This window comes from Podarcis raffonei, chromosome 2 (genome assembly GCF_027172205.1).
Source record: "Podarcis raffonei isolate rPodRaf1 chromosome 2, rPodRaf1.pri, whole genome shotgun sequence".
NCBI classification, from domain to species: Eukaryota; Metazoa; Chordata; class Lepidosauria; order Squamata; family Lacertidae; genus Podarcis; species Podarcis raffonei.
Window position 1 is genome coordinate 62,709,746 of NC_070603.1, and position 26,349 is coordinate 62,736,094.

Consider the following 26,349-nt stretch of genomic DNA (forward strand, 5'->3'; position numbering starts at 1 on the left):
CCCCAGGGTCTAATATTCCCTGCCGCTGCCCTAAAATACCAGGTTACTGTCTGTGGAGACACAGGTGTTATACTAAATGTGACCCTATTGGGATTAAGACAGCCTTGCTAGTTATCCATGCTCCTTTTTTCAATTGCTGCAGTATTATACAGTGGCATTTGAAAATGGCCCAGAAATGTCAGCAGTTCTGAAATACAACAGTAAGATACTTAACTGGAACTGGTCAATATATTATGTCAGTATTTTGCCACTTGCTGCCAGCCTGTTTCCAACCCCAATTAAAAGTGTTGGTATTTAAACTTTAAAGCCCTCATGAGCTTTTGGGCCAGGTTACCTGAAGGGTACCCCCCGAGCAATGGGACGCGGGTGGCACTGTGGCCAAAGAGCCTAGGACTTGCCGATCAGAAGGTTGGCGGTTCAAATCCCTGCAACGGGCTGCTCTTGCCAACCTAGCAGTTCGAAAGCACGTCAAAGTGCAAGTAAATAGGTACCGCTCCGGCGGGAAGGTAAACGGCGCTTCCGTGCGCTGCTCTGGTTTGCCAGAAGTGGCTTAGTCATGCTGGCCACATGACCCGGAAGCTGTACACCGGCTCCCTCGGCCAATAAAGCAAGATGAGTGCCGCAACCCCAGAGTCAGTCACGACTGGACCTAACTGTCAGGGGTCCCTTTACCTTTACCCCCCTCCCCTGAGCAAGTAAATAAATAAAAAACTGACCAATTGTGTTGTTGCAGATAACTCGGTTCTGCCCCCCCTTATATAATGCCTGCTGCCCCCCGATAAATCCTGGCTATGCCCATGGTGGGAGGCTACTAGTGGGGCATCCTAAGTGTTGAATTCATGTCATGTCATCTAGAAATATACTGACTGGCCGCTTCTGGAAGCAGGTAGTTCGGTTGATTCCGTGGCTCCCTTCAGCAGGGACCTTCTTGCTGCTTAAATTGGCACTATGCGCGGGTTGAGGTTATGGAAGACATACCTAAATTAACATGGCACAAAAATGTAAGGAGCGTATCCGGACAGCGGGATTGAAATATACTCAAGAGTCGCAAAGTAATTTCATGCTCTTTATTCAGCTCATAGTGGTGAGGAGGAATGAATGAAAGTCCCCGCAAAGTATCTGCTTTATATACATTATTTACACAATGGGCTGCACGATTGGCTAATTCCGGAATTCTACTGTAAGCCAATCAGGTTGTGGATTCACTTCTATCTGGAGCATGATTGGGTAGTTCCTGCCAACCAATCATACTGCTGCATTGTTCTAGGACCAATCAGACTGCTGCATTCTGAATCCTATTGTTCTAGGACCAATCAAACTGCTGCAGTTTGGATCCTATTCAACTCAGTACATAACAGGGATGGTGTCTGCAGAACAGTGTTTTTGCTTTAAAGCATTCATACTGAGCCATAGCTGCGACACTAAAGAGGGATCAGTTCTTTCCTTGTGTTGCAGTGATAGAGCAATCAATAACCCTTAATTAATAAGGTTCATCGTCATTTTCACTTCGTAAAGAAACCAATTCTTGAGGGGGCTTTTTGTTAGCGACCTTGAGCAACCTCCTACCGCACTTCAGCCCTGGCTGGGCACGAGAGACGGGAAGTTGTCCGAGGCCTACCTCCTCTTGCCCAGCCTCGTATGTATTAGATCCAGCACACAGTGAGTTAGCAATCCGAAACCACACCGGGCGCAGGAACCGGAGCGGGCGAGGCAGCAGCAGGAGGTTCCACGTCTCGCGTGTTTGTTTAGCTCGCCTTTGCCACCTCCCGCTTCAAAAAACAAGCTCGCCTTGTTGCCTGCTTTCCTCCGCCCACCTCTCTTTCTGTAGGCCGCGGAGCAAGAAAGTGCTGAGTAATGCTTACACGCGGGGTTTGCAAAGCGACCTAAACGGCGTTGGGGAGATCAAACCTCCTCCTCCTCGCTCACGAGGAGGCAAACGAGACGCCACCTCCAGGGGCACAAAGGATAATTGGCTTGCCTTCCCCCTCCCCGCTTTAAAAATCATACGACTGACAATGACACTTCCCCTGTCCTTGGCGTTCTCCTTCCTGAGCTGCAACCCCGCTCCCTTTTGCCCCCCCCGCCTCCTTTCATTCTAGAAGCAGCTTTTTAGCGCAAGGGTCGCGCACGCCCCCGCTATTGTTGTTGTTGTTGCCGCTCCTCCCCTGCTCGTCTCCCTGGGTGGGGACTTTCCCAGCTCAAGCCCGCCCTCTTTGCAAAAGCGCCTATAAGAAGCCCGGGGACGAGCGGCGAAGCAGCAGGCAAAGCAGGCTCGAGGACAGAGTTAAAGGAGGCTGCCACGCGGAGCGGTGTCGTTGTGATCAGGTCCGACCTCCCTCCCGCCTTCCTGCGTGAACCAATTCTTGCTGCGCCACTAGATCCAGCTGCCGCCGCCATGGCTCCGATGACGGTGAAGGCCTACCTGCTGGGCAAGGAGGAGGTGACTCGCGAGATCCGCCGCTTCGCCCTCGACTCGCCTGCCCGCTACCTGCCGATACGGGACAAGATCGCCGATCTTTTCCAGGGGCTGCTTCGCAATTCCGCAGCCGCCACGGGCGCCTTTCAGATGTACTATAAGGGTGAGTGGGGGCAGGGGACCATTAGCAACAGGCCACCGTGGTGTTTTACTTCCAACTCCGGTTTTTTATTTGTGCGACAGGATCGCTGCAGTAGCCTTGCGCGCAGAAAGAAGATTCCGACTAAGCGTCGGGAAGACAGTACGTCTTCAGACAGTTATGTCCGTTTCTGACAGTAAGCTGCTCGATCGCGGAACGGACTCCCACGAGAGGTGGCAGAGTCTCCCTCAATGGAGGTTTTTAAGCAGAGGTTGGATGGCCACCTGTCATGGATTTGAGAATCCTGCATCGCAGGGGTTGGGCTAGATGACCCAGCTCTATAATTCTCTTCCAATTCTATGATTCCATGAAATCCGGCCTGGGAAACTTTTTTCAGTCACTTGATCTCCGGGTCTGGGAAAAGCTTAGCTGTGGTTCAAGGTACCGCAACAAGGCCAGGAAAAAAAGTGTTTACCTTTAAAAGGCACCTCTGCTTTAGTGAATTGATAGTCCTAAGGCTTTTCATGCTAGATCTGGGAGGCAAGGCTCTGTGTAGCCGTTATTGCTGCACGGGCTGAAATCAACAGGTCAAGGTTTCCCAGACTCCGTTGTGCAATGGAAAAGCAGTTGGAGGTTTTGTCAAGTGCCTGTGTGCATAAAAGGCAAAGCTAACAATATATTCTTTGCTCATTAACCTATCATAGTTGTCACGCCCTTCTGCTATACTTGCTCAAACCAGCTCTTAATCTCTAAACGAAATAAGATTTGGAATTCAGGTCTGTTAGGAAGCAACACACCCTAGTCTAGAAGCCTTACTTGTTAATGGAAGCTGTCTCTGATAATGTTTAAGAAAAGGCACTCTGTACTAGTTCAGAGGCAGTCTATTCCACTCAGTTTACTCCTCCAGTGTTGAGGCCTGAGCACTAAAACTGCTATTAGCTATGTCTCACTAAACCTCAGTGCAGGTAACAACCTCAATTCACCTGTTGAGGTTGGGTGGGGAGAGGGAAGACTCTGTAGTGTGTGGCTACTCTTTAAGTGCTCCAACTCTAAATCTGGTTTCAGTTGCTCATTTCTAGTCCCACCATGCAATTAACATAGTTCTTGTCGTCTCATACATACAAACAACCAAAAATGTGTGGGTGACCCAGTTCTTCCCAACTAATCAGTGCCTGGGAAGGGTAGATACTTGTATACATAGTGCAGTGTATTGATACTTATTGATACTCATATACATAGTGCAGTGGTGTGGAATTTTGCTCTGATATGTATCAAGAGACCCATGGCGTGAAGCTAAGTTATCTTGAATAATCTCTTCAACAATCTGGGCAAAAAGTATGGCACACAGAGGAGTGACATAAGCAGCAGAAGAAGTCCCACTGCGAAGAGGGGACTGCCACTGCAGGCGTTAATATGGTACTAGCTACTGGTGTCCAAATTTCTGTTTGGGAATTGTCAGCGTGTTTCCTGAGGGTGGTGGGATCCCCTTAGTAGTAAGGTATGACACAATAGGATATGGAGCTCACTGATACTTCTCATAAATTCATTTAAAATAAGTGCCATTGCGTAACGCTGCACAGTGACCCAACTGCAACCCAGCTGTAAATATTTGTTTAAGCATGTTTGTACACTTGGGCAGTTACATCATACTGGGATATTCCTGTAGCAACCAGATTTTCTTCTAGGGAGCTCTGTCAGTCCTGCAAGTCTTGCACACTTTTCAAAAGAAGTGTTTTTTAAACCACTCATGACTATTGGTATATAAGAGTATAAAGTGTGAGAGAGAACTGCACTGTGTATTGTAGTTTTCAGAGGCTGATGTCTGAGTACACAAGAGCGCAGAAAACTATCAGACTGTTGGTCCATCTGGCTCAGTATTTCTTAAACTTATTGGCAGAGGCTTGCCAGGATTTCAGACAGGTCTAGCCTTTACAGCAGCATTTCTGCATGCAACGCAGATGCTCTGTCATTCCATTAAGTATTACTTCCAGAAGGCAACCTAGTAATGCCTGGGCTTCCCAATTATGAGGAAAGGTAGCAAATGGCTTTTGTACCTGCATGCATGTTGTGCGCTGTTTTCAGTCCTGCCTGAAGGTCAGAACTGATTAGCAATGCCTTATTTTTTTGTACTACTGACAGTGCATGCTGCTTTTAAGGTTCTCTTGAAAGGAATGCTGATTCCCATTAAAGGAAACATAAATGAAGGCTTTTCTCATCTCAAGAATCAGGTGCTAGGAGGTTATTGTCTGTTGCTGCTTTCATTAACAATAAAACCCCCAATAAAACCTGTCCTGATCTGGCACGATGGGAATTGTAGTCCAAAAGCAGCTGGAGGCCACCAGGTCTGGGAAGGCTGCTCTTTTTAATAGCTTTGTATAAATCACTGCCTAAAGCATCGGTGCATCTTTACTAGAGATCAGCTGCTGGAACAGCAATTCAGTTGGTAGCTGAGAACTGCATAGCTTTTTCAGTGGACAGTTACATTTCTTTCATCAGAGCTAGCTTGCATTACATAGCCTGCAGTCTGAAGCTTATTTGCATTTAGATTTTAATTCAAGTAACTGAATAAAAGCTGTAAATCTGTCTTCTGAAAGCACTACTTTGCTATGCGAAATAAATGTGTAACCAAAGGATACTTTGCCACCCATGCAGATGCTGCTAGGCAACTTTCTTAACAGACTTGCATACAGCCCAACAAGAGGAAGGCAGAGTACATATTGAGCCCAACAGTGTTTTCTGCTGCCCTATTCAGAAATTTCAGGATAAGGCTGAGTATCTGCTGTCAAAGTGAGTTAACTGTTTTCTTATTTCAGATGAAGATGGTGATATGATTGCTTTTTCCAGTGATGAAGAACTGAAGCTGGCCCTGCCCTGTGTGAAAGATGGGATTTTTCGCATTTATGTTAAAGGTAATCTTAGCCAGTTTAGTATTCTCTCTTAACTGCTTTTGGCAGCTATCTTGTAATGTATTCTAGTAGTTATAATTTGTTCAAGAGGGGAAAACATCCCTGCATTTCACAGCTTTTGCACTACGCAACTTAAGACACAGCTTTTAACAAGCTAGTGTTTCATGAGAATGGCTGCTATAGGAAATATCACTTGAGAGTAAGGTGAGACTCTGTGAACCCCAGTGACTTAATGGGAATTTAAACTGCATTGGCAAAACCAGTCTTAAAAACTAAAAATTCACCCAGAGCCAGTACAAGGGTGGGTTTGTTGGCCAGTGCATTTAAATCCCTTGAAGTAGACTTCCCCCATTTCTCATTCTACCCTTATTCTTTCATTGACTATTGTTCCAAGCTATTTTTTACATGTGTAATTTTGTTTTTCAACTAATACCGATGTATAGTTGGAATGCAGCAACAGTCTGAGGTGGTAGAGCCCATAAACTAGGCCAATGGGAGATTATGCCTTTCCCATAGAAACTCTAGTTAAGGAGATTTGTTGAAGAATTGTAACAAGAAGCGTATAGCTGATCCAGAGTTTACATGACCAGGCTTCTTTGTTGTGCTGCAAGAGGCTTGAAATTCCTCCTAACAGAGCTATTGCGTACCAATGGGGCACAAGCCACACACTAAAAGAAAGCGCAGTTGGACAGAAGCTGGCAGTTTCATGCTAGATTTCTGCAAGAAATGAGGCATTGCCAGACACATGGGAAAGGCTGAGTATCCACCAGAACAGCATGCTAAGAGAGGAATGGTGATAGGCTAAGAAATCTAGAATTTGCCTTCTCTAACTTTCCCCAATATTGGAATTGGTGGTTTTAAAGGCCTAAAATAAGAATGAGCATTTATATTCATAACCTATGAGAACCCATATTTAGAACATTTTTAAATATGCAGAATGGGTATATATTGTATAACCCTCTGCTTATCATTGTTCCCTGCCCATTCCTACCTGCAGAGCAGATGTTGAAACCCCCAAAATTGGGAAGGTTAGAATAGGAAAAGTTTTTGGTAGCCCTGATGGAAAACTGAGTCTGGTTTTTTAAAAAAGTTTTAGGATATAATAGAGAAGGCATTTTGCAGACTTGGATAGCAGAGACTGCTGGTGAGCAAAATATATCAATAACAATAATCTCGGGTTACAATAAGAGCCATGCTGAGAAAAAGACTCAGTGGCTACTCTCCTTTGGAGATAGAAAAAAACGTAAGTCATATGTATCTCTGGTAATTGGAACTCATGGATATCTTGTCTGCTGGTACAAACTGTGCCATGAATAACATATTTGAAGATTTAAAAAAATCTAGAGTTGGCTACAGTAGTCTGTGGTGCAACTTGATAGGAAAACAAAGTTATGATCACTCATAACAAACAAGTCCTCGATGAGCTGGGTTGTCAACATTTCTGAAAACGATGCTTCAGTCACTTTTTGCAGAATGTGACTTTTACATCTATTGTCATCCTCTGTATGCAAATACTGATTTGACACTCGTATGTTCATGGTTATCCGCACCACAAACACACGGGAGAGAGGTAGTGGCAGACACTAAAGGCTTTTATGAGAAATTGTTTAGTTCACTTCTGGGCAAAACAAAGTTGGAGGTGCAGGGGTGAATAAAGTATGCACGCTTCCGTTTCTGTCCTTTTACAACTGTCTAGTTCTGCAGCTCGATGGGTATTGGTTCATTTATCTTGGGCATATTTCAGCAACACCCTGTGTTTGTGTCCTTCAGAGAAAAAGGAGCTGAAGCGTGACCACCTGCACCGCCAATCCTGCAGCCAGGAGCGCCCACCGAACATGGTGCATCCCAACGTGATCTGTGATGGTTGTGATGGCCCAGTTGCGGGTGCAAGATTCAAATGCACTGTTTGTCCTGACTATGACCTGTGCAGTACTTGTGAGGGAAAAGGTATCCATAAGGAACATAACATGATCATGTTTCAGAGTCCATTGCTCCATCCATTTGAGGTAAGTAACATGAGGAAAAAGCAGTTGCCCAGAGGGGGCTGTAAAGATCATCTTGCCTAAGATGAATTGCAACTATTTTCTAAAGCGACAGTTACCCCTAACAGCGTGTTCTTTTACCCTTTAGTGGCTTCCCAGAGGTCGCTGGCTTCGTAAGATGAAACATGGTGTTTCACCTTTTGCGTGGATGCAAGGCTGTGGTCACCCTTGTCCTGGCCGCAAGTGTCAAAACCCTGGCCAGGCACAAGGTAGCACCACTTCTCAGAGTGCTGCTCCTGAGCAAGGTATGCGTTTAGCTTTCTGATGACCATAATGGTGGTTGTAAATGCAAAATAAAAAGGCACACTCTGTCCCAAATGCATTGCTTTCAGGAACTTACTTTTGAATAGATGTGTTTAGGATCTCCTTTAAGAATGCTACATTGAGTTATAAATCAAATCATAATTAGGAGCTAAAAGGAACTGAGTTTGTGAATCCTTCTAACTTTACTGATCAACTTTTCTCTTACAAGTTCTGTTAGTAACTTTTTTCTCCTTATTAAAAACAGCTTCTAGCAGTCAATCTCAAGATCCCAATGTCACCTTTTTGAAGAATGTTGGAGAAAGTGTTGCTGCATTTCTGGGTCCGCTTGGTAAGCCGTTGCTTTCATCTGGCTATTATTGCCTGCTTTCATCTATGATTTGCCTTCATACTCTGCATGTGAGCTTTCAGAAATATCAAATGGTTTAAGTAGCCTTTTGTGGTTTGATCAAGTGGGTCTCTTACTAGCTGCTTTATGCCACTATCAAAAGGATACCTGTTATAGTACTGTGCCCTTAGGTCACCTATACAGGACATGTGTATAGGTGGCTATTTTGCCTTACACTTTCCTCCCAAATAGTTTTCTCAAAGTCTTCTAATACTATGGTTAAGCTTTTTTGGGGGGAGGGGAGTGGTCCTAGCAATAGTGTTTCATTTGTGTTTGTCTTCTCAAATACTGATTGCCATTACATAGGAAAAACATAAAGGCAAAAGTGGGCATCTCCTGGACCTGTGCTCTGATTTTTGAGTTTGTTGAAGGTGATTGTCCTTCAGATGTATGACTGCACTGTGCAAAGGCAGACTATAAATACTTTAAGCTGTTGTAGAGCAATGTAGTCCGAGGAGAAAGTTGGTACTGCAGGTCAGTCAGCAGTAGGTGAATGTTACAGAATAGCTGGCACATTGTCCATCTCTCATATCAACCAGCTGTCAGTCTTCACATTCTCCCCAGTGATTGCTCAGTGGGAACATGAAACTTCTGTCCACAATTCCTGGACAAGGTTATTGGAGAGCTACTTTTGTCTGACCTTCAGAATGGCAAACCGTTGCCATTCTAAGGTGGAGGGGGAATCCCTCCAAGAAGACTATATTCAAATCCCTAGAGATGTAGATGTAGACAGAAACATAAAGTGATCGCAGATTACCACCAGCTTCCAACTTTTAAATTGTTTTTCTAGGTATTGATGTTGATATTGATGTGGAACATGAGGGACAGAGGAGCAAAGTGTCCCCTAGTACAGAACCTAGTTCTGAGAAGAGAGGTTCCAGTGACCAGACTGGACCAGAAGCAAGTACCAACAGCAAACCAGCTGCAGATGCAGATACTCTTACAGACCAGCTGCAGGAAATGGCAGTACATTCTCCTGCTACACAGATGGAAGAGGAGAACCTCTTGTCAGAGGTACGAGTATGAAGATTAAACTGTCACTTCCGAAATGTGCAGTCAGTAGGGTAAAGATGTACACACTGTTCACTGTATGCTTGTCACTAAGATCAGCACTGATGCTTTTTATATTAGGAACTTAAATCAATCTTTCGTTTTCCTATGCAAGAGAGTACTAAATTTATTTAGAGATGGTCATTAGTAGTGGTAATCTTCTAGCCTCTGTACAATAACATACAACAGAAAAAATGTATTATTTCCAAAGAAACTAAAGCTGCAATCCTAACCCCGCTTAGGTGGGAGTCAGCCCAACTGAATTCTGAGTATGCATGGTTACTTGGCAGGGCATTCTTTGTTCGGTTTTCCTGGTGGACGTTAGGCTCTGAAGAGGCAACATATTGTATACTTCTAGCTTCAGGACTGGGGGGGGGGAACCTATGCTAGATATCCTGAAAATAATCAAGAGTATATAATTGAGCAAGAGATGTTTGGTAAGACAGGGTGAAATCCATTATCACATGTGGACTTCCACTTGCACAAGAGGACTTCCCACTGCAGCTCCTCACTTACACTTGTTCTGGAGGGTCTCCCAGTGTTGAGTGTGGAGGTGCTGGAGAGGCAGGAGGAAGTACTATTGTACATGTGGAAATCTATTTTTCTGGTGTATGTTTAAAGCCACAGATTAGTAACACCAGCATGTATCGAAGGGGGTAGTTTTAGATGTGAAGCTAGATCTGTAATACACACTGAAGTGGCTAAAATTTTCATGGAAGGTTGTGGTTAGCAATGTTGCATTTGATGTGTTTTCTTGGGCATCAAATGTCTGTTTAGCAGTCATGGAAAATCCTAGAGAAAGTATATCTGCAATATTCCTTAAAGTGAGGGAGACAGAGAACTTTAGTGTTGGGGAATTATAAGTTAGTTATAGCCAATGAGCAATATGTATGTGCTATTGGTAAGTAACTTCATTAGGTGCAGGTCTTTTAAGGAGTACTTGGTGTTATTCTAAAGCAGGCTCTCCACATTGTGTATTTGTGCAATCCCAGGAACCAGCTGAATCCAGCAGCAGTTCAGGGGCAGATGAGGACTGGACCCATTTGTCTCCAAAAGAAGTAGACCCTTCAACTGGTGAACTGCAGTCCTTACAAATGCCAGAGAGTGACATCCCAAGCTTTCTGAATCCAGCTGAAGCTCCCACTAACACAGGACCAACAGGACTGCGAGAGGCCGCGCTCTATCCTCACCTTCCACCAGGTAAAAAAAGGAGATTGGAAGGCTATATACAGCTCTGGCATGTTAGGAAATCAAATCCTGTTCACCTTGGGTACAGACTAATATTACATGTTACTTGCTGAAACCTGCATCCCCTTACCCAAGAGTAAGTGCCACTGAACTCAGTGAGCTTATGTCTGGAGTAGACGTGCATAGGATTGTATTTGAGTCACATCTCTTGAGTAGTATTATTTACAAGACAAATTGGTCACTTGAACTCAAGTGTGTAGAAAGTTCGTTAGCTGCATTTCGGTATAAGCTTCCATGACAACAATAAAACATAAGCCCCAAAACTAGTTTATATGAGCTGCTTAAATTCCCAAGCAAATGTCTTTGCTTGATACCAGAAAGACAAGAACGCAGCCCTGTCTGCAGGTCTTGAGCTGTTCAGGGCTTTATAACCATCACGGGTTGCCAGGATAACTAGAAAGGTTGTTACCTAATCAAGGTCAGCCTCAGCTGGTCTTCCTATTGGTAACTTTTCCTGATAAAACTTGTAAGGGTCCAGTTTTTAGAGAACACAACCTAGGCATAGTCAATTGCCCACACCATCTTAAAACAGCCAGCTGTGGATTTGCAAATTGGGGATGGGATGTAGGCAAGCTTGTAGGATAGCTGGGTCAACTAATCCTATTTCTACTTATTTACAGAAGCAGACCCCCGTCTCATTGAATCCTTGTCCCAGATGTTGTCTATGGGGTTTTCTGATGAAGGAGGCTGGCTCACTCACCTGCTGCATTCCAAGAACTACGACATTGGGGCAGCTCTGGATACCATCCAGTATGCCAAGCAAGCAAAAACTTCCAAATAGCACCTGTGTAACTCATAATTCTTAAAGCAAATTGTTAAGGCTGCTGCAACTGAGTAGCCTACCTTTTTATATCTTTTGGCCCCTGCAAGGCTCTGATTGTCTTTCCATATTCTAAGTTCATACTATCAATAAAGATTCACATTAACTTTCCCCACTTAATTCAGTAGTGTGTCTAATTTGTGGTAATACTTATATTGCAGAGGATACTTGGTAGGTGCCAGTACTCAAAACAATGGACGCTATCAGGCGCAAGTTCTGATAGCTGGTCTGGTTTCTGGTTTTTTTTACCCTTAGGTGGTGAATCAGCTGCAAGCCTTGCTTTTACGGAAAGGAACGGTTTTGGAAACTTGGCTGAAAGGTGGTTTTACATTTCACATTACATTGGTGGCACTTTCTGTAATTGGTTACTGCACTCAGGACCTTGTATTCCACAGCTGCACAAGCTAAGCAGCAGCTCTTATATCTTTAAAGAGGAAGTTCTCCTAATCATGGTGAACACGTCATGGACAAATAGCAAAAATCTGCAAGTGGGTTGGTGAGGCCTTGCACTAACTGGCTGCAGCTTGTCTGCCTGGGTCATAAGAAATGAAGGCAGCTGGCAAAAAGGGGTACTAGGGTGTGATGAAGCAGAAAAAGAGTTTTAAATACATAGGCTTACCATTATTGTGGTTTAGCCCATGACCTTGAGAATTCTGTCACATTCTATGAGACAAGATAATCAACAGTGACACTGATTCATTAACTACAGCAGGCATAGGCAAACTCTGCCCCTCCAGATTTTTGGACTACAATTCCCATCATCCCTAGCTAACAAGACCAGTGGTCAGGGATGATGGGGATTGTAGTCCCAAACATCTGGAGGGCCAGAGTTTGCCTATGCCTGAACTACAGTGTACATACAAGTTTCAGCACCACCTGAGCCACCATTCCTCCTTCTACTCCCACTACAGAACCAGATACAAGAAAATCCCCTCCTTGTATGCAAGATAAAACAAAGCTAGCCCCAATTTGGTACTTGGATGCAGAAAAATGCCTTTTTAGAAATTTCTGCCTATACATAGTATACAATGAATACTGCTTTGCTGGTTTTAAAGTCTTGTCCCGACACCACAAATGACGAACATCATAGAAGCCATAAATGCCAAAGATATTGACAGTATTTGAGTACAATCACCTTTATTATACAACATAGCTCTGTGACTTAGGTCAGGCTACAGTTTATCCTTCTAAGTCATCTCACATGGACTAATAATGATAAAAAAGTGTTGAGAAGAAAAAAGGCATTTAAATATCATCGTCAAAGTCATCTCCTGTAGAAAAGAGGTTTCTATGCAGATTCTTTGAATTTGAGACACTAATAAGAGTATTTAAAAAAGGAGCCGATTGCTGTTCAGGCAGTCTATTAAGCAGTTTTTCTTGAAGATGAACATTAGTCAAAGGAGGAAAGTGTTTCCCTCTTCCCACAGGTATGTCAGCTATGGGAACATGTTCAGTGTTGGAGAACTTTTGCACTCCAGCTAGTGGAATGGTTGCATGATGCCAATTACAGGGGCTGAAGGTTGCTGGCCTTTCAGCACTTGTCCCTGCAGCAAACGTTTGGACTAGCGTTCCCTGCCTCTCTTGCATCATGGCAGTTTCATTGCCACTATTACAACTCTTACCAGATAAAAGGAATTTCTCCCACTTTGAAAGTCCAGCAGCTCTTGACTCTGAATCTTTATTCTTCTGGCACACCAGATGCTCTTTGACAGCAGGAATCACATTTCCAGATGTATCATCTCCACAGGTTTTTTTAGCTACTATGGCTGAATCTTTTCTGTTCTATAATAAAAAGCAGGAGACTGAAATAATCAGAAATGCCAGATTGCAAATAAGTAAAGTAAAGTTACTCTTTATCTGATGCACGTGTAGCTCTTTTGCTCTGTTGCACACTTGGCTAGACTGCATGGGTTGATCTGTTCTAAGGTGGGTAAGTAGTTGCCCTATCTGCAGGGAAGTAACAGGCACCACAGGTGGTGGTTCTGTTATTAAGACAGAACATTCTCCTCAGATTCAGAAAGCAACTGCACAGCTTGCTAAGAAGCCTTGCTGAAGCAGAACCAGCATTGGCTTCTGCAAGGGCAAGTCCAGTTTTACAAACCTATAAAGAGTTATTTGAGAGTTTCACCAAGCATATAGAGGTGATCTGGTTGATATAATAATGTACTTGGGCTTTCAAAACACTTTTGACAAAGTATCTGACCAAAGACTACTGAGTAAGCTTAATGGCAAAGCGATGAGAGGCTCTCTTGTGGATCAATAATTGGCTGAGTAGCAGGAAGTAGAGAATAGGAATCAACAGACAGTTCTCTGAATGGACAGATGCAGAAAGCAGAGTCCTTCAAGGATTGGTATGTGGACCTGTGCTTTTTAACTGGTTCATAAGGGATCTAGAGTTAGGAGTGAGCAGAGAGGTGGCCAAGTTTGCTGATATTAAATTGTGAGAACAGGATGCTGGACTTAGATAGGCCACTGGCTGATCCTGCAGGCTTTTCATGCATTCTTTAAGTTGATACTCATTGACAATCCAGCTCTTCCATAGCAAGGTTAACATTGCATCCTTTATAGATGTACACTTGTTACATGGTGGAAAAATATTTAGAGTAGGGCCTCATATAATGACTGCAATAACCTCGACAGGCCCACCGCATGATAAGTAAAAAGCCAATTCACTGGCAACAAATACTGTAAAGTTGATTTGTCAGGTAAAAGAGTTGTTTAGAATATGTACGAACACCACCTTGCGCTTTCCATGAGGCTTTGATTATACTGAAAGTACTCAGTAAGCTCTACTCATTTGGTAGGCTGCTTTGAGAAGAGCCATGGTAGTTAGGCAGATTTGAGTTCTACCCATTTAAGTAACAAGGCAGGGAATACAACATGAGTGAAACTTTTATGACATTTAAAAGAGGGTCCTGTAATACTATAGAACATTAAGTATTTGCTATCTTGGAGAAAGAGCGATACCTCAAAATGTAGGACATCCTTTGCAAATCCAGAAGCTCTCCTTTTTCTAGACCCCTGGGAATCGTGTAAGCTGGTCTTCTGACACTTCCTAGCAGGTGCAACAAGATTAAAAGTGGTCCAATGAATTCACACAGCATCGCGGAGAGAAAAAGCAAGTACCTCTTAGATGAACCTTGTGATTCATTTATAGCATTATGGCATGTTCAAACTAGGCACCATTACTTACAATGTAAAAATAAGAAACTACTACATATCCACCTTAGTGTGTTCTTGGAAGAGTAGCTCTGTTTTTCTGTATGCACCATTATCTCCTCCTCATCTTCCTTCACTTGCTCTTCACATCTTCCATCAAGATATTTAGTCCAGCGGCTGACCAACTTTACCTCTTCCTCCTAGAAAAATTACAGAATGTCTTATCGAGAGTCCTAACTCACTATCCATCTCAGACTAAATGTTCTGTTGCTTTAGTGATGTTTTAATCATAGCAAGAAACCTGATAATGATTATTTTTATTAATACCACTGCTACTACTACTGTCCAGCCATCTCAAGTACCAAGAAAAGCTGAATTTGGTGAAGTATGCAAACTGAGATGCATTTATTCTGGTTTTGCTTGTCATGGGGAAGGGCAAGAGCTATGCAGGGCACTAGATGGCTTCTAATTAGTACCCCAGGCTTCTAAGATTTCAATAGGATCTGCCTGTGTTTATTCAAGCCCATCCTCATAACTATTTAAATTGAAAGCACGTATGCTCAGAGAGCTTAATTCTGTGCCCAATCCAGAAGAACTGGGTTCTGGTGAACCATGACCTTTACACAATCCTGCTAATATGCAATTTGCTTCAGTAAAAACAAAGGTTGCCCAATGTCACATGGAGAAATGGGTCCTTACTTAACTAAACAAATGGATAAATTACTGTTATAAACATTTACACAAAAATAAATCTTGAGAGTATCGGGGGAGGGGGGGAGCTAAACTGTCATCTCCTTTCCTTGATTTGTATTTTAAGGGCTTGTGACTGGTTGTCCTTCAATTTTGGCTTTGAAGATACACTTTATTTAATCCAAAGGGGTTTACCTGCCTGCCCGAATTCTCTTCCAGTTTAACTATTGTGTTCTCACCATCTCTCTTTATTGGTTCTTCTATAGATCTGAAAATAATCAATGCACTTAATGTTATATCACTATATAAATGTGTGTGTTTTAGAGTTCATATGTACTGAAATGTGAGCACAAACTGCAAAGCATCAGGTCTCTCTCTCACCCACATGATCAAGGTGTCTCCCCTGCCAGGTAAGTATAGAGGCAGAAGACATCACACACTATCTGCTGATTTTCCCCTTGTATATAATGCCCTGAGGAAAATTTGTATCTCCAATTCTTAATTGGCTTCCTGGTCAATCTGCACAGAAAGTGACAGTTGAACTCCTAGCGGATAAACATCTACAGTGGTACCTCTGGTTGCGAACGGGATCCGTTCCAGAGCCCCATTTGCAACCTGAACAGAACGCAATCTGCGTCTGCCCCGATTCACCGCTTCTGCGCATGATGTCATTTGGAGCGTCTGCGCATGTGCGAGCAGTGAAACCCGGAAGTAACCCGTTCCGTTATTTCCGGGTCGCTGCGGGATGCAACCTGAAAAGATTTAACCCGAAGCGTCTTTAACCCGAGGTATGACTGCATATACTACACAAGCGGTAACCAAATTTGCACAGTTCCAGCTATGTGAACGCACTCCAATTTTAAAATTTAATGTTGTAAATTTCTTTTTATGTTGTAAATTGCTGCAGGCTACGTTTTACAATTTTAGAGGAAAGTTTTCCTTTTATTTTCTGTCATTCGTTGTAAAGACCTTTACAATGAAAATTGACTTGACTCTCACCCACATCCACACCTTTAGAAAATGCAACTGTGGTAATTAATAATTGTTAATAATGGAACAAAGGAAATCTGATACAACATGCAATGAAAAATGTTAAGATGGTGTGCATAAATCCCGCTAGCCAAATCAGTACCAGAAGACACCCACTGAAATCAACGGACTTAAGTAACCTTAAGTCCACTAATTCCAATGGGTCTACTCCGAGTATGAATTTGCTCAATAACACCCATTATATGCAATTTAGAATGAAAATTATAATGCAAATGTATACAAACACAAGACAGCAAATATTCAATTAATACCATACCTAAGCATTTCCGTAGGTCCCTGCTCTACCTGTCCTTGTAGCAAATTGAGTTTTTGTACATGGCGCCTGCAATCAGATCCAGAACCCTGACCAAAAATCTAAAGTAACAAAAGTTTTGTTAACACTTATTTTCACAGTTCTTTAATGTTATATTGACAAGGAAATAGCATCATAGCTATATCTGAGAGGCCCTAGTTCCAGGGACATTACTTAATAATGGGCGCTTCCTGTTTGTAAATCTGACATATATATACAACCTTTTGCTTTAACAAACTTGCACTGTACATCTTATCACTCCACACTTTAGCAAAGAATGCAGTATACTCTTCTTTGTGTACTTTAACCTCCACATAGTTTATATAATCAGAATAATTACTACGACTCCCTTCTTCCAATACATGTTTTATAGTAGCTCTCCTATAGTACTATATTTGGATCACATTTTTTTATCATCAACATGATAACGTATTAAAATCTCTTCCTAGTTGAGGAGGTACCAGAAAAAATAGAAACATTCCACTGCTTAACCTATTTTTAACACCAGATTATGTGAACAGATTCCTATTGCAAGATAAGGAGATTTTTTTTTTTGAAAAGAGATTAATGTGGGTAACATAGATTTCTAATACTAATACAGCAAAATCCTATTCATGTCCATGCAGCAGTAAGCCCCACTGAATCCAATGAGACTTGTTCAAAGTTAAGTATGTGTAGGATTGCAGTTTGAGAATCTGAGGAAAAAGAATCCACCTACTAAAAAGGTAGTTCATTGATAGCAGGACTTAAATAAAGGAACTGTGGGTACTCACCTTTAGAATTGACTGCTTTTCATCACATACTTTGCAATTCCATTTTTGGCTCTTTTTCATCTAAGACAGAATTGCAGATATAATTCATTAATAACCCACACAATTCATATTACATGGGTGAAACATTCGCCTCTGTGCATGTTTCTGTAACTATTCATCGATTTTCAATAAAAGCCAAGTATGTATTTTAAGGGGCTCAAGAACAGGTCTATGATCAGAGTGTTGTGTGTACTGTGCACTTATACGTATATCAGAATTGTTTATTGTAGGTTTTCTGTTTCTTTTCCCCCTTAGTATTCTTTTGTATTACCTAATAAAAAAAAGTATATCAGAATTGTGCACCATCATTTGAACTCTTCACCCTCAATCATAATCCATAGATTTAATGGCCAAAGGAATCACAACTCTTTAAAGACGAAGTGCAACAGTGACCATTCTACAGATTGGGGCATGTGCAATGCAGGCTACAGTCTGCTATAAGCCACATCTGACTGCCTTGCATGCATTACATTTTATGCAGCCCCAAGTCCCTCCCAAAGCTGCTCCATTCTTCCATCCAATCAGCATTTGTTCCTTCCTGCTTGTTTCCTCCTTAATTTTGGCCAGAGTTAAAACTGAAGCAAGACTACCTTTATTCTGGAAAACACATCCAGAATAATACTGTCTCTTTTTGCCCAATCCACTGCTAGCATGTGGCCCCTGGCGGATTCTGCCCAAGGTAATGTGGCCTTTGACAGAAGAAAAGTTGCTCCACTCATGCTTTGACCAGGGAGCAGGAGCGCTGCAGAATGGCACAGTGGCAGAATAAAGAGCTGCAGCTGGTTCAAGTCAAAGTACATGGAATGGCAAATAATAAAAAAGGAGTTTCTAGCCCAGTGGTTGCCAAGCTTTCTTCCACGTGGACCAATTGAAAATTGTAGAAAATTGGCAGGCCAATTAATGTTTCTGCCTGTTGCAGCAATTGGTAATGTGCTGTGCTAAATGCTGTATGATTTTTAATTGTATTTTTATTGCTTCTTTTATTTCCTATTTCATGTGTTACTGTATCACCATAGAATTGAAATTATAATACAATAAAATACAATACACAGAAGCAAAATAAATACAATTAAAAAACAATGTGAGTATATAAAATGGATGTGCCATTTCTCATCTTCAAACACAAATCCAGAGACACCACAGACCACCTAAATGAAGCTCATGGACCACAGGTGGCCTGTTGACCAGTTTGGGGACACTTGCTGCAGCCAGTGAATGATGCACAATGATTTGATAGTACCCCAATAGATGCTGGGTTTTAGTACTATATTTACTTAATTCATCAATAAAGACCACTGGTCTCTAAGAAAGGGTAACACCCCCCCTCCCCCTTGGTATACATTTTGGTCCATTTCAGACATTCAGACCTGTAGCAACAACCTTTGTGTAACTGTAGTCAGTGCTTTGGGGGGGATGCAGGGGTACACATACCCCTAAACATATTGCGAATCTTTGTACTTTTGTCCATTCACTGTATTTATTTTCCCTGATTTGAACTATAAAATGGTGATTTTCTTGAGTCAAAGTGAGAGTACCCCTAAACGTGTTTGGTTTTTTTAGGGGGAAAAAAGCACTGACTGTAGTGATGGAAATGCCCAAGTTTGCCCTGAAGGCAAAGCCAGCTTGCAAGACCTCAACTTATGTCTGTTGACCACCTTTCGAATTACTTTCAGCGTCTTGTATGGGACTAGATGACTCTTGGGGGTCCCTTCCAATTCTACAACTCATCTGTTCTGTGAGCCCGAGGAGGACAGAGCTCGGGTTCAAGTAGCCCGCGCGCTCCAGCCGGCAGGTCCCGCTCCCCCGCGGCCTCACCTGCTGGACTTGGAAGACGTTGCAGAAGCAGCACCTCAGCACCTGAAACTGCTGAGCCATCAGGGATCCTGCTCTCAGTCAGCGCTGCTTCTTCACTCGCGTGGGAGAGAAAAACACCCACCTTCCATCTCTCCCAGGGGGCGAGAGGGACTGGCAAGCGCCGCCTCAGCAGCAGCGCATTTCCCACTTAGGCTCCCCTTAAGCCCAAACATTTGGCGGGAAATGGCGCGCGACGCGCAGATAGGCTCCTCCTCCCCCCATTTCCTACGGCTTTTCATTGGCCTCGTGCATGATCTAATTGGGATGGGCGGGGACGCGGTTCCTCCATTAACTAAGGGCTCCCCTCGAGAGGCAGAGTTGTTTTGGCCGCGGAGTGATTTCCTGGTTACCTTTGAACCCTCCGGCGGCGTTTGGGGGGGTGATAAAAAGCAAAACAGCTGTGTGCAGGAGGCAGCGAGAAATCCAGGATTAATTAAGTAGTAATGACGAATCATGGGACGTCATGGGTAAAACCTCAGCGCCTAGGACTTGCCGTGGTCGGCGGTTCGAATCCCCGCGGCGGTGCGCTCCCGTCGCTCGGTCCCAGCGCCTGCCAACCTAGCAGTTCGAAAGCACCCCCGGGTGCAAGTAGCTAAATAGGGACCGCTTTATAGCGGGAAGGTAAACGGCGTTCCGTGTGCTGCTCTGGTGCCAGTTCGCTGGAGCAGCTTCGTCACGCTGGCCACGTGACCCGGAAGTGTCTGCGGACAGCGCTGGCTCCCGGCCTCTAGAGTGAGATGAGCGCACAACCCTGGAGTCTGTCAAGACTAGCCCTTAAGGGCAGGTGTACCTTTACCTTACTTAATGATGAGTCAGACACGACTAATCGACTGAACAAAAATGAGTATTATTATCCCCATTTTACGGGTGGAAGGGACGAGGCTGAGAGATGGGGTGGGTCAGGAGGCTAAGAGTGGCTTATGACAATTATCCTTCCTGTAGAGTTTATACCCAGGTAGCCAGGTCCCACGTTTTCCCCATTCCCCTCCAGTTTATCAGAGCAACTGACTTCATGCATCCTTTTTACTTTGTTTATATGCCATCTAGTGGGCAGAGTGAAGATTTGACATTTCTTTACATCCCAGTTTGTGAGGCTGGCACTATTTCTGTAAGATCTCTGCTTTATAGGCTTACATACATATGTTCTTTACTGTACATTTGATGAATGGTAGCTGCATGTATCAGCTGGTTCTGCTGAAACTTTTTGCATTTGAGACAGTATCAAAATGTTATGTCTAGTGGCCCATTTCTGCAGTAAACTCATCACTTGATGCTGCAGTCATCAAGTGAAAGGATGCATGTAGTAGCCAGTTACAAGCAATTCCTAGAGTCAAGATGATTCAATGCCATTAAACATACTCAAGGTCTTCATTACAGTGCTATTTTTCTAGAAAAAGAGGTTCCAAAACTCAACATGAAAACCTCCCTCATTCTCTTATAATGGCAATGGCACCCAATTGAGAGGAGCCGGAACCGAGTTCCAGTTGAAAAAAAGCCCTGCTTCAGTAGCTTGCAAGTTTTATTTCTCCGCACACAAGAAAACTTCAAAATTGCTTGTGTCCCCTGATCCCATGGCTATTCATTTCATGTATTCTTCCCAAAGGCCATTGTTATGCATATGAAAAAAATGAGGAACTGTGGAAGAGAACAGGCATGGTCCTGAAGTTGAAATAAAGGAAAAAGAAGTCTTATGTGTGATTCTGTTCATTTATTGAATACATGATTGATCAGACAAAAACCAATGTAAAATCACATGTATTTGTTTTTTTAAAAAAATTACAATAAATTACTGAATTAATAAAAGCTCTCCAGGTGCATGGCTAAGAAGACAGTCTTAAAACAAATACTGGTTGTGAATACATACAGAGTACGCCACAAAATTGTAGTAACACTGGGTATTGCACCATGTGGTGTGTTCCTTGTATATTCCAAAGTCACTCTTGCTCTTTCTGAACTGCCAGTATGTTCCATATTCATCACTGGTCCAACAACAGTCACACACTAGCATTCACACTGTTTCAATGGTGCTCATATGACTGAGTAAAATAATTATGCAATGAGATGAGCAGGTATACAAATATAAACAAATATAATAGTGCTTCTTTAGAGTGAATGCCTTCCCATACGGAAGTTATCAATCCCAAAATGGAGCTCCAGTTTTCCTCAGGCCTACAACTGATTCTCAGAGCACAGATCTCATAACTGCACTCTATGCCGCCGGGAAAGAAAGTTGTCTAAACACCACACAACTTTATAAAGTAGGTAACAGACACTATTTGGAGGGTACAACCAGCAAGATTCCTATGGTGTGGAACTTCTGGACCAGCATGCAGCCAGTAGGTTAGTTGGTTCAGATAAACTGGACTAATCTCTGCTTTCTGCTTAGTCCTAAACTGTGTACACACTTGCATTACTTGAGCCCAGCACACACACAAAATAAATAGATCCATTTTCCACCATGGTGAGAAACAGATCAGATAAGCAGCCTGTACAGTGATGCAAGTCTTTTATGATAACTAGCTTACTGGTGTAGGGGCTTAGATCTTCCACGTTATTATTAACTTCTTTAAACCCCACATTTCTGAGCCCTTGTACCATTAAAAATTATGAAGTAAACACTCTAATGCCCCAAAGCACCAAGAATTCCGTTCTTATCAGTGTCTTGCAAGTCTCAGGATTTCTGCATTCACTTCGCCCTCTCCAGTCTCCATAGCTTTTGCAATTCTCAGTGCTGCTTTTTCCCCCCTCAGGGAAATTAAAACAACAACAACAACAAAAAATTACATGGCACTGAAGAGTTAAAACTGGGCTAAAACATATTAATATGCATCTTTCTTGGGCAGTGTTGAAAACCACATGCTACTGTGATGGTATATCATCTGGGATAGAAACCAGCTGTCCCAAGACACTGGTACATTCTAGCGGCAGGATGCCAGGCGTAACAGAGCATAACATCCTTTACCTCTGACTAGTTACTGCGTAGCTTCTAGGTTCCTAACAAGGCTCTCTCAGGCAGGCTGGGGATCTCTACAGCATTTTGATACATGGCGTTAAGGTCACAGGGAGGCAGCCAAAGATATAGAGGAAGGAATTCAAGCTAGGCTGCATTTCTTGTGAGCGACTACCAAGGAACCTAAAGCAATAGTGTGACTGAAATCAAGCTTCATTAAAGAAAGATAGGCAGAGGCACACATGCATAATTTACCATAGTAATTCTAGGCCACAGAGGCTATTAGGTTCTAATGGCTTTCATGCTTTTGAGAATGTAATGTAAGCACAGCAAGCAAGGTGTCCTCCAGGGAGGTATCTATACCAAAGAGTCATTGTGATAAGTCCCTTACTCAGCTGAAGTGACTTTAATTGTTGGGTAGCTGTAGGTGTTGGTAAAAAACAAAAAACAAGTGTCCAGCTATCTGCCAGGTTTCTAGTTCTCCTGCCTCTATTATTTACATCTATCTCTTGAGTTCAGCCTGATACTGAGGTAAGTTCATAATCACTGGACGCACTGAACTGCCTCTCCACTTTCTTTTGTTCCTTGATCTTCTGTGCAACGTCAACTTTCTTCTCAAAGTAGTTTACCAGTACTGTCTCTGTAAGCATGGAGGCCAAGATCTGTTCAAAGGAAATGGACCAGTCTGTGTCAATGGTACTGCCATATCGCGCAGCTGAACTGCCAGCCTCACAACCGACCAGCACTGTGTCGTCTGCAATATCTTCGCACTGCAGAGAGCCTGTGCTGACCATGGAGTATGAAGACATGGACATATCGTCTTTAGTTTCATCATCTGAAAACAGCTGTATTGGAGATCCTGGACCCTCACCACCTCCATCTACCAAAATCTGGTTTTCCTGTTGCTGTTTCTCAACCTGAATGTCTCCAGAAGCTTTTTCTTCTGGAGTAGCTTGGGAATACTGCTCCACAGTTGAATTCTGACTCTGGTCAGATGTTGGAGACTCTTCTTCACTTACTGGGTCCTGAACGCTGTTTGCTTTTAAGTCATCAGCTTTCTTAGAAGGCTGGTGGGAGAACTTTTTGCCTACCTCCCCAATGCGCAGGAGAAGGCTGGCAACAGTGGCAATAGCATGGTACAGCTCTTGCTCCACGGGGTCTTCACTGAACATATTGTAAAGGGTCTTGCAGAGCTCTATAAATTGCTCCTTGAAAAGAGACAGATGCACATTATAACAACTGCTTAGAGTTTAGGTACAAAATATTCAAACTGACAATGCTGCAAAACAACAACCCTACCAGTCACAAATTCAAATAAACATTTTTTTATCATCTCAAGCTAGCAATCATGCTGACAACACAGAAAATGTTCCAAAATGTAATGCATTTCCACTTGAGATGTGCACTAATGTTTCATATATGAAAACTGAATGCAAAGAACCAAAATTAGCTGTCTTTTAAATGTTACCAAGTTAACTTGGCTAAACTCCACATTTCTAAGGGTTGGGAAAATCCCATTTCCACCTGTCTGCTCATGAAGATGTGTAATGACAGTAGCAGACAATTCCTCCTTGGGTGGTGCTGAGGTAGGCAGAAAATGAAATGCAGGCCCCCAGCCACCCCACCCTCTTTCTTTCCCTAGAACGTCCCTGAGCTGCACCACCCAGAGGAATTTCTCTCAGCAAAAGAGGATGGTGATGGGGTACCAGGAGCTCCCTGTCTTGGCCAAAGCAGGCATGGTCTTCTTCTCTGTTTCTTTGCATTTTATCCTCCTCCAGCAATCAGCCACATATCCCTGGCTTGGCTAAATCAGAGAACACAACCCTTCATGAGGATGTCACCCATGCCAGTCTTAGAACAGCTCTCCTTTATTGCCTGGTAAAATATGGTACAATGATAAAACCACCAACCCTTCTGGCTCATTCAGTATCTTAAATCTAGGCAAATACTATTTCAAAAATTCATCTTAAAAAGCATAACAGATCTTAAAATAAATTCCTACCTGACTCATTTTAGGAAGATCTTTGATAGTTTCTTTTTTGGAATCTTTTTCCTTGGCCCAAATTCGCAGGTGATATCTGTAATCTTGGGGACTGGTGCCCTTTTCCTCTGAAAGGAAAACCAAATCAGCATAACCAACGCAAAACTGTATGATGATGCATTTTATTGACTTCGGTGACCTTGACATACATTTTGAGATTTATTTTATTTATTTTTAAACTTTCTGCCATAATATGCTGCTTCAAACTGGCAGCAATAAGTAAAAGTTCTGCTGAGGCCTGGAACACACACCAAACATAACAAAACTGTTGAAAGGACTATTAAGACGTTGGTTTAATCAAGGCATTTTATTCTATGTTAAAGGGAAATGTTAAAACTAGGAAATGAACTAGGTTGAGGTTCTGGGGAGAGATAATTTATGAGTCACAGTAAGGAAATGTTGGGATACGTCAGCCATTACAAATAATAATTAATTACCTTGGTCTTTGGGGTTCCCATCTCTTGGTGCTTTCTCTTCCTGCATGGCTGCTTCTAATAAAACATACAATAAAGTAGCAACTACTTTAAGAGAAGTACATAAAACAAAAGATAGTAAAATCATAGAACTGTAGAGTTGGAAGGGACCACAAAGGTGATCTAGTGCAACCCCTACAGGAATCTTTGGCCCAACATGGGGCTTGAACCCACAACCTTGAGATTAAGAGTCTCATGCACTACTGACTAAGCTATCCCAGCAGGATACCAAACACACTGAATGATATATAACAAAGCTAAGGGTGCATCCATAATTTGAGCAATGGCTCTGTTGTGTGTAGACATTGGACATTCATTGTGTTTTATATAGATGCACAGCCTTTTCTTATAGATCAACCTCAGAAGAAACCAGCAGCATGTTTATTACAGAACCAAGATGCACAAAGTGCTGATCGGCCAGAAAATTGTGAAGTCATTTTCCTTAGCCCTCAAAGCAATTTTTCAAGTTTAAAAACCAATCCTACTTTAAAAAAAAACAACAACAAAAAAAAACAAAATGAAAAGGGGAGATGAACATACATTAAATTGAATAAATGTCAAACTAGTGTTTTTTAAATTTTTTTTTAAATAAGGTAAACAGTATGACTGAGGCATTTGAATAAGCTTTCAAATTATTGACCAATATGTCTGCCAATGAATTCTAATTTACATGTACACACCCAAACACCTTTGATCCTGTACTGCTGGTGGTGGAGGGAGGAAGCAATTCATGGTAAAAACATACACTCAAACAAACAAACAAACAAACAAACAAACAAAATACTTTATTTTAAAATATTTCAGTTTAACTCATCTGCAATGGTAGAAATCTGACATAAAATGTCATAAGAATATATCAGTTATTTGGAGCTAGCAACAACATGGTTTTTTACTTTAGAAAAAAATGACTACAGTGAGACACAACAGACTACTGGATTGTAAAGTTATAAAATATGTGGAGTGAGTGTGAATTAAGAGAAATTTGTTTCTCTGTTCCTCAAACTACTGGAACTAAAGGTTAAATGAAATTGGTTGATAACTTGCTAAGGGCAAATAAAGTTAATATTTCTGCACATAAAACACAATAACATGAGATTCATGGCCATAAGACGATACTCACTGCTTAAAGTGTTAGAAAAAACAGGAAAAAGATAACCAGTGCTATAGATAAACAACTTCATTTGTGGAATGAATCTTAATTATCAGACATTGTGCCTTTTCTAGGTCAAAAATATGTGCAGTGAATGTGGTATATATGGAGTTAGAGGAACTGATCATAGATTAAGAAAATAAAGCACGCTTGTTATAGTGACAGCTAGGTAGCTTAATCTATGATAGCTATCTGTCTATCTATCTATCTATCATCTATCTATCTATCTATCTATTTGAAATTATAAACTATTAATCAAAAAATCCTTACGCAGTATACATAAAACAATCATCAATATACAAATAAAAGCAGCAAAATTTAAAAACAAGTATGCATAATGAAATATACTCAGAGTTGCAAAGTGATTTCATGCTCTTTATTCAGCTCATAGTGGTGAGGAGGAATGAATGAATGTCCCCTCAAAGTATCTGCTTTATATACATTATTTACACAATGGGCTGCACATGATTGGCTAATTCCGGAATTCTACTGTAAGCCAATCAGGTTGTGGATTCACTTCTATCTGGAGCATGATTGGGTGGTTCCTGCCAACCAATCATACCGCTGCATTGTTATAGGACCAATCAAACTGCAGCAGTCTGATTGGT

At 42.2% G+C, this 26,349-nt stretch overlaps 3 protein-coding genes across 6 annotated transcripts in view; 1 reads left to right on the top strand and 2 right to left on the bottom strand.

The window, feature by feature from the left end:
* The first annotated feature begins 2,252 nt into the window (after window positions 1-2,252).
* SQSTM1 (sequestosome 1) lies at window positions 2,253-11,390 on the top strand. Of its 2 annotated transcripts, XM_053376991.1 has the most exons (8): window positions 2,253-2,579; window positions 5,369-5,464; window positions 7,232-7,467; window positions 7,592-7,748; window positions 8,012-8,095; window positions 8,943-9,166; window positions 10,195-10,402; window positions 11,071-11,390. In XM_053376991.1, the coding sequence occupies exons 1-8, from the start codon at window positions 2,396-2,398 to the stop codon at window positions 11,229-11,231; spliced, it is 1,350 nt and encodes a 449-aa protein (XP_053232966.1). In that variant the 5' UTR covers window positions 2,253-2,395; the 3' UTR covers window positions 11,232-11,390. The 2 variants fall into 2 exon arrangements, with proteins under 2 accessions (XP_053232966.1, XP_053232967.1); XM_053376992.1 differs by lacking the exon at window positions 8,012-8,095.
* MRNIP (MRN complex interacting protein) lies at window positions 2,577-19,295 on the bottom strand. 2 transcript variants are annotated; one of them, XM_053376997.1, is made up of 8 exons: window positions 19,089-19,294; window positions 17,235-17,294; window positions 16,426-16,523; window positions 15,315-15,387; window positions 14,496-14,629; window positions 14,238-14,325; window positions 12,893-13,052; window positions 2,577-3,202 (listed from the first exon to the last, which is right to left on the bottom strand). In XM_053376997.1, the coding sequence occupies exons 1-8, from the start codon at window positions 19,146-19,148 to the stop codon at window positions 3,195-3,197; spliced, it is 681 nt and encodes a 226-aa protein (XP_053232972.1). In that variant the 5' UTR covers window positions 19,149-19,294; the 3' UTR covers window positions 2,577-3,194. The 2 variants fall into 2 exon arrangements, with proteins under 2 accessions (XP_053232972.1, XP_053232971.1); XM_053376996.1 differs by lacking the exon at window positions 2,577-3,202 and having other exon boundaries at window positions 12,382-13,052; window positions 19,089-19,295.
* Window positions 19,296-20,815: 1,520 nt separating this feature from the next.
* TBC1D9B (TBC1 domain family member 9B) overlaps window positions 20,816-26,349 on the bottom strand; it is a 34,337-nt gene continuing 28,803 nt past the window's right edge. For both annotated transcript variants that reach the window (XM_053376964.1, XM_053376965.1), the window contains 3 exons: window positions 24,556-24,609; window positions 24,080-24,186; window positions 20,816-23,285 (listed from right to left, as the gene is read on the bottom strand). In XM_053376964.1, the coding sequence (XP_053232939.1) occupies window positions 22,593-23,285; window positions 24,080-24,186; window positions 24,556-24,609 (854 nt within the window). In that variant the 3' untranslated portion in view covers window positions 20,816-22,592. The remainder of the gene's footprint in view (window positions 23,286-24,079; window positions 24,187-24,555; window positions 24,610-26,349) is intronic.

What these genes read in the sequence shown, in the direction of transcription:
- MRNIP (XM_053376996.1), bottom strand. Translation starts at nt 19,148, where the DNA reads ATGGCTCAGCAGTTTCAGGTGCTGAGGTGCTGCTTCTGCAACGTCTTC. An exon ending in ACGTCTTCCAAGTCCAGCAG is followed by an intron (nt 17,295 to 19,088) that starts GTGAGGCCGCGG and finishes ATTCTGTCTTAG; the next exon opens with ATGAAAAAGAGCCAAAAATG. An exon ending in TCTTCCAAGAACACACTAAG is followed by an intron (nt 14,326 to 14,495) that starts GTGGATATGTAG and finishes TGCACCTGCTAG; the next exon opens with GAAGTGTCAGAAGACCAGCT.
- SQSTM1 (XM_053376991.1), top strand. Translation starts at nt 2,396, where the DNA reads ATGGCTCCGATGACGGTGAAGGCCTACCTGCTGGGCAAGGAGGAGGTG. An exon ending in GAGTGCTGCTCCTGAGCAAG is followed by an intron (nt 7,749 to 8,011) that starts GTATGCGTTTAG and finishes TATTAAAAACAG; the next exon opens with CTTCTAGCAGTCAATCTCAA. An exon ending in CTATCCTCACCTTCCACCAG is followed by an intron (nt 10,403 to 11,070) that starts GTAAAAAAAGGA and finishes ACTTATTTACAG; the next exon opens with AAGCAGACCCCCGTCTCATT.